Raw genomic sequence first — 16,445 nt, 5'->3', positions numbered from 1 at the left:
TTTGATCACGGATGCGACTTGCCGTCCGGCACAGTTCCGGGGTAGTGGGGGAGTGGGCGTGGGAAACCGGGAAACCCAAACCTGGTATCCAGCGGGGGGCGTGGCCGGACGCAGGGAGTCCCCACCCCTCCCGGTAATGACCCCGCCCCCATTCTCTAGAGTTTAGCCAGCGCTGGCTCTCTGCACTGAGTCCTCAGGACCCCAAGAGATCTAAGGCTGATCCTTAGATCGCGCGGAACGCTGTCCGGCACGACTGAAAGCCCAAATTGTGTCCCGCAGCCGGGATAACCTGGCTGACCGGAGTCCGGGCACACGGCTGCAGCGGCGGCTGGAGCCAGGGCGCCGGTGCCCCGCTCTTTCCCGGGTCTTGCGCTGCGGGGGCGCATACGGACTCGGTGACTTCTTTGCGGGCCAGGGACCGAGAAAGAATCTGTGCCTGAGAACTGGGCTCTGTGCCCAGCGCGAGGTGCAGGATGGAGAGCAAGGCGCTGCTAGCTGTCGCTCTGTGGTTCTGCGTGGAGACCCGAGCCGCCTACGTGGGTAAGGAGCCCACTCCGTAGAAGTAAGGCGGAGAAGTAGGGTGCGGGCAGAGAGTGGGGATAGGAAAGAAGAGGACCTAACTCTAGAGCTCTAGAGACCCGCCCTTTGGTGTTCTTTCACTTACCAACGGGGGAAACTGAGGTTCAAAGACTCTTCCGAAATGATTCTACCGTGATTCTACCCCCCCCCCCCGCCCCGGGCTTCGGTTGGAGCGAGCCCTGCGGAGCCCACACAGCCCCTGGCGCTGGGTAGGCGGGAGTGGGAAGGCGTTCTGAGCCTGAGCGGGGCAGGAGATGATCCCACTGGCAGGAACAGGCGGTCAAACCTTGGGAAGCCAGAGCAAGGGTGGCCTGACTGGCACCAAGCACCCGGGGCTGTTGCCCGCCTCCCTGGAGCGGAGCAGGAACCCGCCTCTGGCTCCCCTCCCCTTTAGCTCCAGCACATAAGCGCACTATGTGAGGTGAGGTCTCTTCTCAGAGCAACATTTTCTACCCCAACTTTCTTTAGTGCAGAATGTCACTTTGCTGGCTTCCTCTTCTGTGGCAGCTTCTCCAGGTGTCTTAAAGTAACTCTCCACTTACTACTCCAAAGCATTCAGTCCTGGGGTAAACTCTGAAAGAGTTTCTGAAAGTTTGAGAAACTCTTGAGTTGGGCACCTAGATACAGGCCACTTTTCTTGTTTAAAAATGCTCTCTGCTTCAAGGGTAGGCACACACTCGCTCTTGGGCTTTTGTACAACCCCTTCCCTTCCCTTTCTTTCCCTTCCCTTCCCTTCCCTTCCCTTCCCTTCCCTTCCCTTCCCTTCCCTTCCCTTCCCTTCCCTTCCCTTCCCTTCCCTTCCCTTCCCTTCCCTTCCCTTCCCTTCCCTTCCTCTTCCCTTCCCTTTCCTTCCTCTTCTTCCCCCTCCTCTTCCCCCTCTATTTCTCTATCATTTTCTTTTTGAAGCCACAGTTCGCAGATTCCCTAATCTCTACCCACTGGAGATTGAAGTCAGGAAAACAAAACAAAACAAAAAAACCCCAAAAAACCAAAAAAAAAAAAAAAAAAAAAAAAAAAAAAAAAAAAAAAAACCCAACCAAACAAACAAGCCCATCAATTCTACAGAAACATTCTTTGCATCTGAAGAAAATCGCATGTTTTAAATGCTCTGACATACGCACCAAGATTGTCTGTCTTCAGTTACTGAATTTTCCTCATAATGACTTGGTTCACCAGGCTAGCTCCCTCACGGGTGCCCATTTGTCCCTGACAAGGCCTCACACTCCCCCTTTCTGGGAAGAGAAAGTCAGCCTGGAACATGTGCTTGCCCTGGGTCCCACAGCCAAGTTGAGTTCCTACGAAGCCTGAGTGTTCCTAGCGTAGCAGTTTAACAGTAGCCTGGGTCCCCGAATAAAATGGAGGTTGCCCTTTTGGAGTGTGTGACTTTCTTAATAGGATTGGACTATAATTGGTGCCATCGCCATCTAGAGACAGAGCCGCTGTTGTTTTTCCTTCTGCTCTTTGAGCGGGAAGGATAACAGTGCACAAATTAATTAATGTTGGTTATCGGATTTGAACATAAAAGGGCTTTTATTGTATAGCAGCATGTGTACTTCTTACAGTCAGAATGAGCTTGCTAAAGGACAGAACCCAAACCTGCCAATGAAAAGGAATGAGGTTTAATAAGGAGGGGGAGCACTAGCTATCGATGTAGATCCCCAGTTATTGACAACCCCGTTGACTAGATTTGATTGCAGACATATTCCTAGGATACTGTGGTGATGTCTTTGGCATTTTAGGAACCGCACATCTTTTAAAGACGAGTGTAGCTAACCGGCTGCACTCTAGGAGAATCTATGGCTGTTATTAGAGACAGTCGAGAGGCTCTTAGTGGCTATGCCGTGTAGGGCACTGAGGCTCTGCGTTTGCTTCTTGGCACTAGAGTCACTTACTGTGGCGATGGAGTGGGCACAGCTCAGTGAATGGCTGGCCACTACCACATTTTCCCCACACATCTGCCTGACTAGTGGGTTCATCAAATGAGCCTGTCCAGTGATTATTTTCAGGTTAATGTTTCTCTATCAAACAAAGTAAGATTCCACTACTGGAAGACTCGTTTACGAACATTTTAATTCCTTGCCTATGTTAGGGACCATGACTTCTTTCATATTGACAAATACTATGTTGATTAATTGAATATCATTCCTTGGGTCTATGCTGTCTCACGGTGGGGCCAAGAGCTCCTGTGATACAATCACTTTAAGTACCACCTAAAATGCCAATTTGTTGGTCTAGGAATAAACCCACCACGAAGTTTAGAATCACGGGCCAAACACAAGTCACTAACAATGCCAACTAGCCTCTGAGATTCATTAATGTCATTTCATGTCCAACGTTTTATAAATATGCTATTAATGAATAAATCTATAGCTATGTTGGCGACATAGGCACCTCTGAGTAGGTTGGGTGCATTCGGGGTGGCTGTAGACTGTCTTGCTCGTCTGTGTAGGTGTGGGGGAGCCCCTACAGTCAGTGAGCGGCCTGCTCTGGTTCTTCTCGTAGGGCCATGGTGTCACAGAATGGATATTTGCCTTGGCTGTTTGCTCGTACTCTATTCACATGGCCTCATGTTTGTTCACGTTCACTTATTTTCCCAACGATGTCAACGCCAGCTGAGGCCTTAGGAGTCATCTGCTCTTAGTCAGTGTGAATTAGAAAGCCTGGATCCCCGCCTGGTATCAATTAGTTATTCTTCTCTTTTGAGACAGTCTCACTGTGTGGCCCAGGCTAGCCTCAGACTTGCCGGTCCTCTAGTCTCATTTGTGAGAATGCTAGGCTTCCAGGTGTGGGCTACCATGCTAGGCAGCTCCATTTTTTAAGCAGAGAGCTGGACAATCTTGATGTCCTTGAGCATGGTGGGAAACCTCTGCTTTCCTCAAGCTTTTTCAGCAGCCCATAGCACTTTCCAGGTTAGCGGACTGAAAACTAGTTATCTCGCTAGGCAATGATCTGCAGCGGTTCGTATCTCTCACGATGCCTTTATGCATTTCAGTCGGTTAGGTAACAAGTGTCTCCTGTCTCAAGCTTTGTATTAGTCTAAGCGCAGAGGCTTTGATTAATGAGTTAAGACCCCCTCTCGGCTATAGCTCATTAGGTGTACACAATTTTTCATTTATTAATATGCATAAGTTTATCAATATGCATGAGTTTATTAATTTGCATGTATGCACGAACTTGGGAGATGTTTCTCTTCCACAATTCCTTTTCCTTCATTTAAGTGTGCTGTCTTTGGGAGCCACGACCTTAGCGTTTACAGCTCAGTTACCAAAGGAAGTCTGGTACACAGCAAGATAAAAGACAATAGGACAGGGTCACAGTGGCCCTTGTTCCCTTCAGGGGTATGAAGAGGAGCTGGAGAGCGATCTCTCCAGGGGATTTTCATTAATCAGCAGTTTAGTCAGATCTGTATGTCCCATGCTTTACAAGAAATGTCAGTAGGTCCTTTCCCAAGGCCTGAGATCATCAGATGGAGGTCTGCCGGGTTTCAGTGTCCCATATCCTTTTGTAAGACCTTGAAGTTGGCAACACAGGAAAACAGGAACTCCACCCTGGTGCCGTGAATTGCAGAACTGTTGTCTTGGTTTGTGACCATCTGCCCATTCTTCCTGTTATGACAGAGCTTGTGAACTTTTACTGCGAGTGGGGCAAAGTCAGTCCCACTTTTATACAATGAATTGCTGAAGAGGCCTTTTAAAACTTGGAGTGTGCATTGTTTATGGAAGGGGTTTCCTATTGGATCCAACTCTTATCTAATTTGTTTCTAGGTTTGCCTGACGATTCCATCCATCCACCCAAGCTCAGCACACAAAAAGACATACTTACAATTATGGCAAACACAACCCTTCAAATTACTTGCAGGTAAGGATTCCTTTTTGGTTCAGATTTCCTTTGTGGAAGGACTCACTGTTTACTGAGGTCACAACAATTTCCATTACTGCAGAAGTATAATAGAATTGTTACAATTGTTTATAAGTCATGAGACTTCTAAGAACTCATTTAATAATGAAACAATGAGAAAAGGCTTCAAACTTTTGTACTGTTTTCCTGAGCCGTTTCCAACACGTACAAACTTTTTACACGAATGCAACATGCATACGCACACACATGCATGCATGTGCAGACGTGCCAAATACTGAAATATAATAGACATTCATGACCATTGATAAATTAGCAAAGCAAAGAAGATATCCTTATGAATAGAGTTAAAATTCTAGCTGTGTTCAAGTCACCCAGAATGGCTTCTGGACGTCCCTTTTTTAAAAAGCTGTTTTCTACAAATGAATTTCTGCCTGTATTAGCAATTTAATCTCTAGCCAGTAATTTTCCTAACTGTCCTTTTCAGACCATGACCTTCATGATCTGGCTTGATGTTCTGGGTCTCTTTCTAACTTGCCAGTAAGAAGTCACAGTGTTGATGCTGGCTAAACTGGGAAACAGAACTCTTTGGCAAGAAGAGGACTTTGACTTTTCCACCAAGAAGCAAAAGAGGAAACCTAGAGGAGGTGTAGTGTAGCTGGGTGTAGAATCATTCATGCAGGACTTGTCTGCAGAGTAGCCTGTTTCGGTGGGGATGGTGATGGGTCCAGGCAATGGTGCCATCTGAGGAGAGTGCTTGTCCTGGCAGCTTGTGGGCACTTGTCTCATCATTGAAGCATACCGAACAGTCCACAGAACAATTCAGGTCTAGTGCAGACTGTTGCCTGTGGAGAGAACCTGGGCCTCTTGTCAAGAGCCACCAGTGCCCAGTCTTTGGGGAAAAAACAAAAACAGAAAGCTACAGCAGGAACTGTTCATCCTCATTAAGTCATGGCACCTCCAGAGACTTTCATCTACCTATTGTCAGACACAAAAGTCACTGAAGGTCTACAGAGCTTCATCCTCTCTCTGGAACTGCAGAAACCTTTCTAACGTTCTGGAACAAACCCCGGAGCGAGCAGGGCACAGACAATACTGTGACTTCAACTCTTTGAATGATGGCTCAGTGGGTCACAGTGCTTTGTTCGTATTGACTACCTAACTTCTGCTTTGTGGAGAAGGAAGCTATAGAAGTAATGTCTACTTCAGGTGGCCCTCGCTAGGCACTGTGGGCCTCCTCTCTCCGTGTACTAACTTCTTACCCCCCCTTTCTTATACCCACACGAGGACTCTGGCTTCTTTGCTGTTCTCCCAATAGATGTGCCCTGGTTCCTATCTGTCCTTCCCATTTACTCTTGGTGTTTAGGATGCTGTTCCTCTCAATGTGCCCAGGACCAGCTTGGTCGCATTCTGCCCTTTTCTTTGCTTCTTTTAGATTTTCCTTCACAGTACTAAAACCACCACCATTTATGCAACAGTTTGTACTTTTTAATTGTCTGTCTCTCTCAATTAGAGTTAAGTTCCAGAAAGCCACTGAATAGTTTCTTCTTGGTGTACACTGGGCAACTTCTCTACCACTGAGCATGATATCCTCGGTCCCTTAAAAGCTTTTTTTTTTTGGTCCTTAATAATGCTTAGCAGTCATATCTTGTTTAGCATATGTATTGAAAGAAATGGATGCGTGAACTAATAGAAAACATATGACCATGCGGGTGACTTCTGGAACAGAGAGTGTGATCCTTGGTGGCATGTCCTTGCAGACGGTCTGTCATTAGTGTCTATCAACTTGAAGGTGTCTGTTGAGTAGTTTCTATGTGTGTGAAAAACCAAACCTTCTGGTCTCTTACTCATAGCCTCGTGGCATGAATGGTTGCTTTAATATCCTCCTGGAATACTTTTTCAGGGGACACAGGGAACTGGATTGGCTCTGGCCCAACACTCAGCGTGATTCTGTGTTGGTGACTGACTGCAGCAACAGTATCTTCTGCAAGATGCTCACAATACCGAGAGTGGTTGGAAATGATACCGGAGCCTACAAGTGCTTCTATCGGGACAACAACAACATGACCTCCACTGTTTATGTCTATGTTCAAGGTAAGTAGTGGGCCAGAATGTCCTTCCCATATCTGCTTCCGGTGTTGTAAATGCAATAGAGTCAAGAAGAGTTGAGTCCAACAAGAGGCTCGTTGGGAAAGTCATTTGCCCAAAGGAATATAAACGCTTCTCTCCCAGGCTTCCTTAGAGAGAGAACTTACCAGCAGTCTGGGCTTTGGTTGGAGCTGCACTTCTCTGCCCAGGTCAGCCCTGGTTCCTAGTTACGGTGCTCTGTGATTCCCTGTGACCCGCCAAGAGCTATGGAGACTCATAACATGTCTTCTGTTCTTTGAGCCTCTGGGATCTTTGAAAATGACATTTTAAAAAGCTGGAGGTGAATAATACAGAGGTTTCTGTGGTGAGATAAGTTATCTGTAGCAGGGAGGAGGTTTTTGCAGGAATGCATAGGGAAATAGCAAAGAAGGAGTTTAGAGGCTGTTTTTTTTTCCTCTCCCTCCCCCATAAGATCTCTCCTTTCCAAATTAGCACTTTATTTTTAAAAGTTCACATACACTTGTGCAAAGCACAGCACACACTCAAAAGAACCCCTTTGGACTGCATGTCTTGTCTTTGCTGTGAGATGAGAGGGCTTTGGGCTTCCTTCGTATATTTTCCCTTTAGGGACTAAAGTCTAGAATGGATTTACAGGACAGCTTTGGTTTCATGTCAAAGAAACTTAGCATTTGTCTTACATCAAGAGGTTAGTTTTGTGACATAATCAAGGTTTGTAAAAATGCAACATATATTCCGTATTTACTGGATGAATATCTCTTTTACATTCTAAAAATTGCACACCACCTTTTCTCATGAAATACCTCTCTTTACTGCTCAGATGCGTGTAATAGCCTCTGCTTCTCAGGAATATAAAGGCTGCAGTATACATAAAGATTTCTTATTCTCTTTGTAAATGAAGAGTTTTTCATGCATGCATATATATATAGTGTGTACATGCATGTTATTTGTGAAGGTAAGAAGTGGGCACTGGATCCCCTGGTCCTGGAGTTACAGATGACTGTAAGCCAGCCATCGTGTGACGCTGGGCACTGATCCTGGGTCCTCTGCAGGAGCAGCCATTGCTTCTGTCTGCTGGGCCATCTCTCTGTCCCTGAGTTGCGTTATATTTGATACGGGCACATAATGTTGTATTTCTTTCATAGAAGGGTGGATCTATAAATGCATTTTATTTTTTTGTTTGTATTATGTAGCCGTACATCTCAGGGGATCTGAGACAGGTGAAAATGACTTTGAGTTTTTTCCTGAAAGCCACTCTTAGCAGATAGGAAGGTTCTTCACCAGGGCACCACAACTGCATATCTACACTTCCATTTCAGTAGGGTCAATGCATGGAAGGACAGATGCTATACCCAAATTTCCCATGATGCTCTTGAACTGCTCAATGATTGGGTATTCTTTTTGCTCGGGGCTAGCAAAGTATAAGACGAGTTCTGTGCCTCCCCTCCTCACCCTGCGGAGCGGAGGGAGACAAGGCTCAGACCTTGGAGAATGTCTGGCTCCTTTTGAGAGATGTGGCTCTCTCAGAAGATTGCAAGGATTTCCTGCTCTCAGCCTGTCTGGAAATGCTTCAAGATGAGCTTCTCCTACAATATCTTGCTACTTCCTTCTCCCCGAGTCAGGAAACCTGGAGACATGAGAAAAGTCATTTCGTGGGTTACAATAAATGTTTTATTTTGGGAGGATGCGTGGTTGTGTTTGGTATTCTTTTGTTTACTTCCCATTTAGGGCTTCTGAAATAGCTTACAGCATAGCTTTCGTCTTAAGTCAAGAGGTCAGTTTAGCTTCCCAAGGCTTGCTTTGAACGAAGGGAGTCATGTAATATTCCATTAACATGCATATGGAGGGGAGAAGGAGCAGCAAGCACTGGTCACTAGCACTGTTTGATGTGTACTTGGTGCTCTTAGGTATACCATAGAACTCCGCTCTTGCCTCCGCTTAGCATTCTGAGTTGAGCTATCCAAGAGTTTGGTCATGAAATTTAACAACAGGAAAGAGAGCATTGAATGTAGTATTCCCTATGGATGGATCTTTAATGTCCCCTCTTACTTCCTCAGTCCTCTGACCCAGCTAGCCATGGATGGAGCCAGGAAGCTGGCCTTGGCCATGCGGGATAATTGTGATGGCATGTGGGGAGTGAAGTTTGCTGTATTGCTGAGCTTTCCAGCTGGGGAGGAAATCAGGGTTTTGCTGTTGAAAGGAATTAGTTACTCTTCTTCCCTTTGGTTTCATTAACTCTTTCTTTGCCTCTGAAAAGGCTTGACCAGATGTGTGGGGGGTAGGAGGTGAGATGTTATCTCTGCCCTTTCAAGCAGTGGCTGCAGACCATGTGCTCTGTCTCTGGGGGATGAAGTAAGCCCCCAGCCGTGTATTAATACTGTGTGAATGGCGTCTGAAAGACATCAAAATCATTCTGGCTTTCATCTCAACCTTTGGGATTGTGTTTTTCCTAATACTCATTGTCACAAATATTCATAAGTGTTAAATCTTGAACTAAATGTCGTGGCTATGAAACATTACTTTATAAAGACTTTTTTCTACAGTTCTCACATACTTAAGATATCATATAAAAAATTCTTTTGAATTGCTGAATCAGCTTATTGTTATTTTCTCTTAGTTTAAAGATACTAATTTCTTTTTACTCAATTATATTATTTTTCTAATGAAAACCACAAACCTTTAGCATCATAAAACTCAAAGTTGAAGTGTATGTACTTAAATGAATTTTTTTATTTTATATAAAAATAATCTATTGGGCTGGAGAGATGGCTCAGTGGTTAAGAGCACTGACTGCAATTCCAGAGGTCCTGAGTTCAATTCCCAGCAACCACACAGTGACTCACAACCATCTGTAATGGGATCCAATGCCATCTTCTGGTGTGTCTGAAGACAGCTAGCTACAGTGTACTCTTATACATGAAACGAATAAATAAATCTTAAAAATTAATCTATTAAATCATGAACTATTAAAGAATAAATTCTACTTGTTAATATTCCATGTAGAATAAGTTAAAAACGATTTTTTCTGCCCCCTGCCTCTCTGTCTCTTTTTTTCTCTCCGTCTCTCTCTCTCTGTCTCTCTGTCTGTCTGTCTGTCTCTCTGTCTGTCTGTCTGTCTCTGTCTCTGTCTCTTTCTCTGTCTCTCTGTCTCTCTTTCTCTCTCTCTCTCTCTCTCTCTCTCTCTCTCTTTCTCTCTCTCATGTGTGTGTGTGTGTGTGTGTGTGTGTGTTTCTTTTCCCTCCCTCGACCACATTTTTAGAGCCAGATACCAATGTGTCGACTTGTGGATGTCTTTGCCCATGCAAGTTGTCAACAACAGTCACTCTGTCATTCAGTTAGAACTCATGGACCCAAGACCACTGTAATTCACTGGGAGAATTCCATTTCCTTCTAGATTACAGGTCACCGTTCATCGCCTCTGTCAGTGACCAGCATAGCATTGTGTACATCACCGACAACAAGAACAAAACCGTGGTGATCCCGTGCCGAGGGTCAATCTCAAACCTCAACGTGTCACTCTGCGCTGTGAGTTCCCTCTTTCTCAGTTACTGCGTTATTTCCATAGCTGTGAGCTGTTTTTAGAAATGAGTTTTCCACTTCCAACATCGGATCAACAGCGAGTTGCGGAGATCCCCTAGGGAGGGCCAATAGCACGATAAGGAAAAACAACGTATGTTCTTGAAAGTGAGGGTCCTTCATTTGGTCATCAGTACTGGGTTAAATAGTTGTTGTCTTTCTTTTGGCTAATCAGAGGTATCCAGAAACGAGATTTGTTCCGGATGGAAACAGAATTTCGTGGGACAGCGAGAAAGGCTTTACTATCCCCAGTTACATGATCAGCTATGCCGCCATGGTCTTCTGTGAGGCAAAGATTAATGATGAAACATATCAGTCTATCATCTACATAGTTGTGGTTGTAGGTGAGTGGATATTTCCTTTCCATATTATTAGTACCATACAATGAATGCTTTCTACATGAATATCCTGGAAAGCAAGGTGTAGAGTGGAAGTCAAGGATTATGGAAAAAGATATCAGCTCAGAGTATGGTTAACTCTTTCCAAATATTCTTCCTTACCAGGCAAACTATTGTAACTGGGGTTTCTCCTTTCTTGTCAAGAATGAAAAAAAGTACCACTACAGGAGCTTAGTTTATAAAAACTGCAATATTCAGAACACTGCTCGACCCCAGTTCTCTTAGTTGTATCTAGACTTTATTATTCATTGGGTATTTACAACATCCTTGAAATGCAGAAGACGGTGATTTGTAGATCACTATAACAGCTTTCCTGGGCAATCAAGAAACAGTGAGATCCCTGAGGAAAATGAAGTCACATGCTCTGCACCACTTAAAAGATGTGTGCCAAGTCTCAGATTCCTTCTCCATCTTACTTTCTGTTTTTATCATTTACTTGCTCCAGGATATAAGATTTATGACGTGGCTTTGAGCCCCCCTCATGAAATTGAGCTATCTGCCGGAGAAAAGCTTGTCTTAAATTGTACAGTAACAACTGAGCTCAATGTGGCGCTTGACTTCTACTGGCAATTCCCATCTTCGAAGGTAACACTGACAACAAAAAGCCGTGCCCTGAAAACTTTGATAAAAAGCCCTAATGAAGTTTTCTTAAGAGATATAGGGTCCTTTCTGGTCAGATAAATTATAAAGACTTTAAACACACACATACACACACAACTCACACACACTCACACATACAAACACAAACACACTCATACATACAAACACACACATTCACACACACACTCATACATACAAACACAGACACACTCACACACATAAACACATACACACTCATACATGCAAAACCACACACTCACATATAAACATGTACACTCATATATACAAACACAGACACACTCATATATACAAACACATACACATACACAGACACACTCATATATACAAACACACACATATACACACACGCATACATATAAACACACACTCATACATGCACACTCATACACATTCACACACACTCACATATGTAAATACACAGTCACACATACAAGCACATACTCACACACAGACTCACATATACAAACACACACATTCACACTACAAACACACAGACACTTCCACATACAAACATACAGACACACACTAATGCCCCCACACATTTATATAGGACTATGACATACTGCACAGCAACCATGGAAAGGTGTTCTGCTAGGAGACCCAGCCCAGTCTGCTGCAGATGGCCTGCACAAATTGGTGCCCACAAGGGTCTTAATCTTCTGACAATACTCTACTTCTCTGTTCTCTAAAGTCCTTGATCTATTTTTCCTTTGTGACCTGGGTTGCACTTCTCTTTAACCAGCTGTATTTGGGTCCATGCTCCACACACACCTCATTCTCATTAGGTAAAGAAGGCTTCAGCATCCTCCTTTAGCTCCACCCTTTTCGACTTCTATTCGTATTCCCCAAATCCCAATATACATGTTGTCAATGTGGTGTTTGTAGTCTCTGTTATTAGTAGCCATGCTCAGCAGGCAAAGGTTCAATTCTTTGGGTCCCTAGGAGCTTTTGAGCATGTCCTTCTGGGCTGGGGACACTTACTAAACTCTGTTCTTACTTTTCATCATCAGCATAAGAAGGCTTTAAACCCGGATGTGAAACCCCTTACCGGGAAAATGGAGAAGACATTTTTTAGCACCTTGAAAATAGACAGTGTGACCAAGAGTGACCAAGGGGAATACGTCTGTGTAGCGTCCAGCGGAAAGATGACCAAGAGAAATAAAACATTTGTCCGAGTTCATAGTAAGTGACTGTCTTCTTGGTAACGCACTGCCTGGGAGAGTAAGATGCCTTACATCAATCTGGGCTACATTGTTCTTTTACAAGGTGCTTTTGGGTTCTTGTTAATGAGGACAGAAGACCTAGAGATCAACAGCGTTCGTTTAGAATCAGAGACTTGGGTTCAAAAATCCCAACTTTAAAAATCACACAATGAAAGTGATCACCAGGCACTATTTGTTATAGCTGTTTCTGAGGTGATAGTTGTTATTGTAAGTGGAGGGCTAGGAAATATGAGTGCATGTTTTTAAAGATTTCAGTTTACCATAGGGAAACCCCAACCCAGTGCTTTTTCTGTAGCTTTAGGTGGGTCCCCCAAATTTTCAGTTCTAGCCTACCATTCATGTAAATGTCTCAGTTTCCATAATTTATGCATACCAGAGCTCCAGCTTAGGCTTTTAAGGATTCCCTTGTAGCTCATGTGTTTGGGGTGTGATCTAGGCAAGTGATCTATCTTCAAACTACTGTAAGGAAGTGAAGGGAGAAGAGGGGAGAACAGTTAGGAGATTGATAGTTCAAATCCAGGAGAGTGATGGTAGAAGACTTGGACTAGGACGGGTGGGGAGGAAATTAGAAGACATAAGATCTTGGGTATATTCTGAGGTGTAATCAGCAAGACTTACTGGTTGATTCATCGACAGTGAAAAAATAGAGATGATTTTAGCTGTATTGCCAGCAATTGAACAGTGGTATCACGCCATGAAGGGGAGTGGATGGGGTGCAAAGAACAGTATTTGTTGGGTGTGTTTCTTTGGTGATACCCATTAACATCCAAGTGGAAATGTTTAACATATGTAAACCTGGAACTCAGAGAAGACAGGCAGGGGTTGAAAGTTTGTGATTGGAACTGATGTTTTATATTCTGAGACTAGATGGAAGAGGAGACTTGGAGAAAGAGGTCTGAGAAGTGAGTGTCAGGACAATCAACATACAGTTGGGTAGAGGGTGTCATGGGCGCAAGGGATAAGGTATAGCTACTGGTCCCTGGGAAGCGGGGAGGGTGGTAAAGAAGGCTGTGTGGAAGATAGAATGCTCAAATCTCACAAGAGAGCACTAATAAAGAGATAATGCTGAGAAGTGCTAAAGTGAGCTAGAAAGTAGCTGCCGTAAGCAGCAGTGCATGCACGTATCCTAACCTCTACATTTTCACTTGATCAAAAGTCCAAACCGAAAGGCCATTTACCGTAACTTGGCATTTATGAGAACCACTGCTTTCATTTTCTTCTAGCAAAACCATTTATCGCTTTTGGTAGCGGGATGAAATCTTTGGTGGAAGCCACAGTGGGCAGCCAAGTCCGAATCCCTGTGAAGTATCTCAGTTACCCAGCTCCTGATATCAAATGGTAACTACTGAAGATAAAAGCAAAGCAATGATTTGTGGGAGGCAAAAAAAGTCTTCCATTGCACTACCTCCTTGGATTGTCTCCCGTAGGTACAGAAATGGAAGGCCCATTGAGTCCAATTACACAGTGATAGTTGGAGACGAACTCACCATCATGGAAGTGAGTGAAAGGGATGCGGGGAACTACACGGTCATCCTCACCAATCCCATTTCAATGGAGAAACAGAGCCACATGGTCTCTCTGGTTGTGAATGGTGAGTCCATGCAGTGTTTCTTCTGCCCAAAGTTTACTAGGGAAGAGAGAGAGATAGTGTGTCTTCATACATCTCCCATCATTCCATTCTCTCCTGTTATGTCATCTCATCATTAACTGGGTCAATGCATTAAAAATATGAGAAATAACCCAGGGAGGTGGATTTGCAATGGCATGTGGTCTGGCACCCTCGAGCCATGCTTCCTTTATAACTCATGTGAAGGTTCTGTTGGGGGTCACCTGCAAGGTGAGAGGATATGGTACCTCTTAGCTACATGCCTCTGAGGTCACTCAAAGCTTTGTGAGCTCCCGTTGCTCTTGTCCACAGAGCTACACATAGAAAGATTTGGGGAGCCTTCCATGTGTTTTTTTAGGGGGGAGAATGCTTTAGTCTGAAGATTTAGCCTCTTTGCTGCAAGTTTGAGGCAGAACTTCACGCAGGAAACCTGTAGAGGCCAGCATCATTGTATAACTTGCTGTCTCTAGTCAGAGGACATACTTCGAATGTATCCAGAAAAGAGTGTAAGCTTTTGATTTAAACTTTGTACTTTCCAAAACTGAATGCATTAAGTATTTGAGTTTGGGATAGTTTGGTCAGGTGAGTGTAGTAGGTACCAGGTTGACTTAAAGTGTCTTTCTTACAGGCTTTCTTTATAGGCTAATGACTGTTGGCTTCTCTGATGGGAGAGGCAAGAATATCAGGGATTTATCTGACTAGAGCACTTTTCCTCCCCCAGTAAATAGATTAATATTTTTCTCTGAGCATAGTTGGATGGATTCTGCTGGTGTAATTCTTTGTGCTTCTTACTGGCACCAAACATTAAAACGTCAAGAGATTGTCTAAGTGCAGGAACGCACTGCCCACGCGTCTCCATCCTCCTCCTCTGTGCGTCTTCTGAGCATGGCTTCGTTTCTTTTTCTTTAGGGAGTATTTTGTTTAAGATAACAGGTTCTGAGAAGATTGCTTAGAAACAGCAAGGATAAAGGGGGTTCGAGGGAGGGGGTGGGAAGGCAGAAGATGATTAAGTACAATGAGAAAAAGAAAATAACCAGGCAGCAAAGACCGAGGGGCAGACAGAGAGCAACCCCATTGCTCCACTTCATCAAGTCACCACATTAAGTATACCCTAGCACATCCCGTGCATAATACATACAAAAATCAAGGGAAACTTCTGTTCCAAACCCAGTGTGTATCTTTGTCCAGGATCTTGCTACTGATACCTTTGGGCAAAGCTTTTAATATTTGCCCCATTTCTTTTCGTGTGTAAAGTGAGAGTCATATCCACGATTCCAAGGACTGAACTGAAAGTCAATGTGAAGCACTTCAACAAGGCTTGGTACACAATAGGTGTCTTTGCTGCACCATTCCATCCAACCGCTTTCTCTCCGCAGCCCCACCCCATTCTTGCTAGGCTGCAAGACGTGGAGAACAATGTCTTTCATGTAAGAGTGAGAGAGTGGCATGGGAGTGCATAGCTGAAGTCTCTCAGCTTATCAGGTTTTAGTGTTATGAGAGCATAAGAGTCCAGGTCTTCTGTCTCCAAGTCTAGATGTCCTTTGTAAAAGCAAGAAGAAGCCAAATCATTAGGGTACATAAGGCAGATCTTGTTGCTGAAATCTCCTCTTTGTTCCTCAAAGTAATCAGGGAGCTCACAGGTTGTCTTTTCCATCTCCAGTCCCACCCCAGATCGGTGAGAAAGCCTTGATCTCTCCTACGGACTCCTACCAGTATGGCACCATGCAGACGTTGACATGCACAGTCTATGCCAACCCTCCTCTGCACCACATCCAATGGTACTGGCAGCTAGAAGAAGCGTGCTCCTACAGGCCCAGGTGAGTGGGGCAGTGTGCTCTGTTTTTCTTGCTATCATGTGTTCCTTCTTGCCATGGTTCCATCTAAACCAGCAAAACTATCTCCAAGGAAGTTACCCTTTCAGTGGTCCCTGGACTCACCTCCCGCATCCCACTATGTGAGTCAGCTCTTTCTCCTTGTTAGCCCTGATGGATACCTCTCCAAATGGATACTATTTGCTGCGTTTGCTAGTTGCCAATCTTTGGCTCATCTTCTGTCTGTGGACTGGAGAGGACCACCCTGCTCCTCCTTATCTGTGGGAACGTCTATCTCTCAGAGGAAATGCTGGTGGATGGGAGACAATGATAAACCTAGCCCAGGCCTCGAGAGTCTCGGGCCCAGCTTATCAAGGTCTACCACAAGTGCAGACATCCTTAGGGAAAACAACAGCCACCACCTTCAACCTACCACCCAAGCCTTCCACTTCCTGTTGTTGTTTTTGAAATAGCAAACCCTAGTTTCTTCCTCTACTGCTGGCCATTTCCTAAACAAAAGCCACAGTCAGTTCCAGAGAGATGACTTTAAGAAGCCCCAATGGCTTCCAAGTTTCCTTACCTTCCTTTGAACTAAGTGAGCTTGAATTGTCTTGTCGATCCAATTTATGAATGGAGACTTGTTCCCAGAATAGCTGCTTCCCTCCCGTAC

At 44.4% G+C, this 16,445-nt stretch overlaps 1 protein-coding gene across 1 annotated transcript in view; it reads left to right on the top strand.

The window, feature by feature from the left end:
* Positions 1 to 203: 203 nt before the first annotated feature.
* Positions 204 to 16,445, top strand: part of KDR (kinase insert domain receptor) — a 43,464-nt gene continuing 27,222 nt past the window's right edge. The window contains exons 1-10 of the mRNA XM_080922310.1: positions 204 to 540; positions 4,344 to 4,437; positions 6,338 to 6,528; positions 9,935 to 10,065; positions 10,292 to 10,460; positions 10,960 to 11,099; positions 12,146 to 12,317; positions 13,582 to 13,696; positions 13,786 to 13,949; positions 15,625 to 15,781. Coding sequence (XP_080778436.1) covers positions 474 to 540; positions 4,344 to 4,437; positions 6,338 to 6,528; positions 9,935 to 10,065; positions 10,292 to 10,460; positions 10,960 to 11,099; positions 12,146 to 12,317; positions 13,582 to 13,696; positions 13,786 to 13,949; positions 15,625 to 15,781 — 1,400 coding nt within the window. The 5' untranslated portion in view covers positions 204 to 473. The remainder of the gene's footprint in view (positions 541 to 4,343; positions 4,438 to 6,337; positions 6,529 to 9,934; positions 10,066 to 10,291; positions 10,461 to 10,959; positions 11,100 to 12,145; positions 12,318 to 13,581; positions 13,697 to 13,785; positions 13,950 to 15,624; positions 15,782 to 16,445) is intronic.

This window comes from Micromys minutus (assembly GCF_963924665.1).
Source record: "Micromys minutus genome assembly, chromosome: 1".
NCBI lineage: Eukaryota > Metazoa > Chordata > Mammalia > Rodentia > Muridae > Micromys > Micromys minutus.
The sequence above is the reverse complement of the archived record's forward strand: the minus strand, read 5'-3'. Positions and strand labels throughout refer to the sequence as shown.